At 38.4% G+C, this 2,612-nt stretch overlaps 1 protein-coding gene across 1 annotated transcript; it reads left to right on the forward strand.

Annotated features, from left to right (window-relative positions):
* Positions 1 to 508: 508 nt before the first annotated feature.
* On the forward strand, positions 509 to 1,029 carry LOC124374540 (extensin-like; the record flags this gene model as incomplete). Its single annotated transcript, XM_046832742.1, has 1 exon — positions 509 to 1,029. A coding segment is annotated over one exon (521 nt), but the record flags the coding sequence as incomplete, so codon positions are not given.
* Between the last annotated feature and the right edge of the window lie 1,583 nt (positions 1,030 to 2,612).

Below are 2,612 nucleotides of genomic sequence, written 5' to 3' on the forward strand. Positions count from 1 at the left end.
TTTGTTCATAGATAAATCTTTGTCAGCAACAACTAAAATAAATAAACATTAACAAAACACCTCCTAACAACACACAATAAAGAAAAACAAAAATATAGACACAACATTATACACACCAACAAAACCCCCCACTCCCCGCCCAAAACTAAACCCCACCAACCATCCACCCACCACCACAAGCCCCTAACCACACTCCAAACCACCATCACTCCCCAAACCCCACCCCCCTACCCACCCCCCACACAAACACAATACCCTAGCAAGAACCCTACAACACTACCTAAAACCCCTACACACACCACAGAACCAACACACTATAAAAAAAAAAAAAAAATCAACCACATCACCACATACAAAAAAATACTACCAAATCAGAAACAAAAACAACCCCACACATAACCAACAAACACCATACCCCATGACAAACAACTACCGAACAACCACCCAACCAACACCTAGCAAAAAAACCAACAAAACTAACTCACAATAAAATAACAACACAACCAAGAAACCTCCAACACACCCCAAAGCTCACCGTCCCCCAACCCCACACCGCCCAACCCCCCACCCCTCATACGCCCCCCCCCCCAACTCAACCTCCTAAACGCACCACAACCGCGCACAGATCCCCCCCCACACCCTTTCCCCCCTACACCCACCCTATCCCAACACCCATCAACCCCCACAGCCACCCACCGCCCCCCTTCACCCCAAACCGCTCCTCCACAAACACCACCCTCCTCCCCCCAAAAAATACACATACCCACCACACACACCAACCTCAAGCGCTTCCCCACCTCCCCCACCCACCACAACAACAACCAACGTATCATCAGGCGGATTGGACCCCCAAAAAAAAACAAGAAACCTACAACACTACGCAACTCCACTATAACACACACCACTACCAACCACCTCACGCCCCTGTCCGCCCCCACTCTTTACCCCAACACAATACCTGCCACACGCTCCCCCAAACCATCGACCCCCAAAAACAACCCCCCCCATACACCACCAAAACAACTATAAGAAACACAATAACCCAAAAACACCAATACCCCCCCCCAAACACAACCACAACAAAACCAACCGAGACCTACCCCCATACAAAAACCCCAGATACACAAACCCTGACTCCCCCCCACTCCTCTCAATAACCCACCAAACATAACCCCAAAAATTAATACAGAAAAGACGACCCACTAACATCACCATAGACCGTATACAACAAAATTACACAAAACAAAGATATCAAAAATAATTGAGAGAGAACTTAAGCCAAAGCAAAATATCAACATTTTTAATAATGCATTCCTGAGGACATAGTTCCGTTAAGCGAATTGTAACACCCAATTTCGTTAATCGATTTTTCTATATGATTAATATCTGTTATTTTGGAGAAATCAGGAAGTTATTTGATGGAATATTTCGTTAATGTCTCTGTCAACAACAAACATTAATCTAGTAATCTATCATTCTCCCAATATGCTCTTTGTTCCAAAGGTTGTAATATAAACAAGTTATTAGAATATAATTTGAATATTGTGTGTTGTTTTTAAGCAAGACGATCACTATTTGAGTACAGGGATTTTACATAACAATTATGATGGGATCTGATATTGACTTATGGGAGTTTTAACACAACTTTAATGAATTATGTGAATAAAATTTGGAAAGAAGGACCTATCGGATTTTTTAACTATTAATCTAACTGTATTATGAAGCCTAAAAATGGTTAAATATCTCTGAATACAATTTTCTAATATTAAAATGCTGCTCAGTGGTCTGACAAATCTTACTTGATAAAATAATATCGTTACAATTATTTTTACATTATCTTTACTTTTTATTTTACATTATGAAAAACAAACTGAAAAAAACGGTAAATATTTTCACGTTTTACGTTCCACAGATTTTCACGATTCAATCGTTCCTGCGTTTCATCGTTTTTTTTTCCGTTCCAACCGCTTCACGTTTTTAGTACGTTCCAACGTTTCACGTTTTTACGTCTCCACGTTTCACAGTGTCTTCAAAATTTGTCCTAATTAAAATGGTGAACGTAACTTCTGAAGAAGCGAAAAAAACTTGATCAAATCCGAAAAAGAAAATTTAAATCAAAAGAATTTAAAGAAACGGATTTCGAATTGGATGAAAAAGAACAAGAATTTATTCATAAAAATTTAATCAATCCTGTAACTTCCTGCAATTAAAGGATGTTTGAAGGTAAAATTGAAAACTGATTTTTTTAAAAAAGGCGATAAATCAAAATTTGATGATATTGATGGTTCCAGATTGTACGAAACAATTTGCTGGATATTTCGATTCCAGAATCATGATAGTTATGAATGAGTTTGAATTGCCAAAATTAACCAATCTTTCAAACAACCGTCGAATCATTGAAGAATCTACCAATAGTTGAACCAATAAGGTCCTAGAACAACTGGAATATAATAGTATCGGTCCAATTGGGTAGGGGTAGAAAAATTCATTTACCCTAGAGTAAAAGATGATTAAATATGGGTTGTGTATTGGTGAATAAAAAAGAACAGTTTTATGATTGGAAATTTGCCCCGTGAATTTTTGAAAACCATTAGTGATAATCCATTATTAAT

The sequence above is a fragment of the Homalodisca vitripennis genome, unplaced genomic scaffold (assembly GCF_021130785.1).
Source record: "Homalodisca vitripennis isolate AUS2020 unplaced genomic scaffold, UT_GWSS_2.1 ScUCBcl_8961;HRSCAF=17286, whole genome shotgun sequence".
Lineage (NCBI taxonomy): Eukaryota > Metazoa > Arthropoda > Insecta > Hemiptera > Cicadellidae > Homalodisca > Homalodisca vitripennis.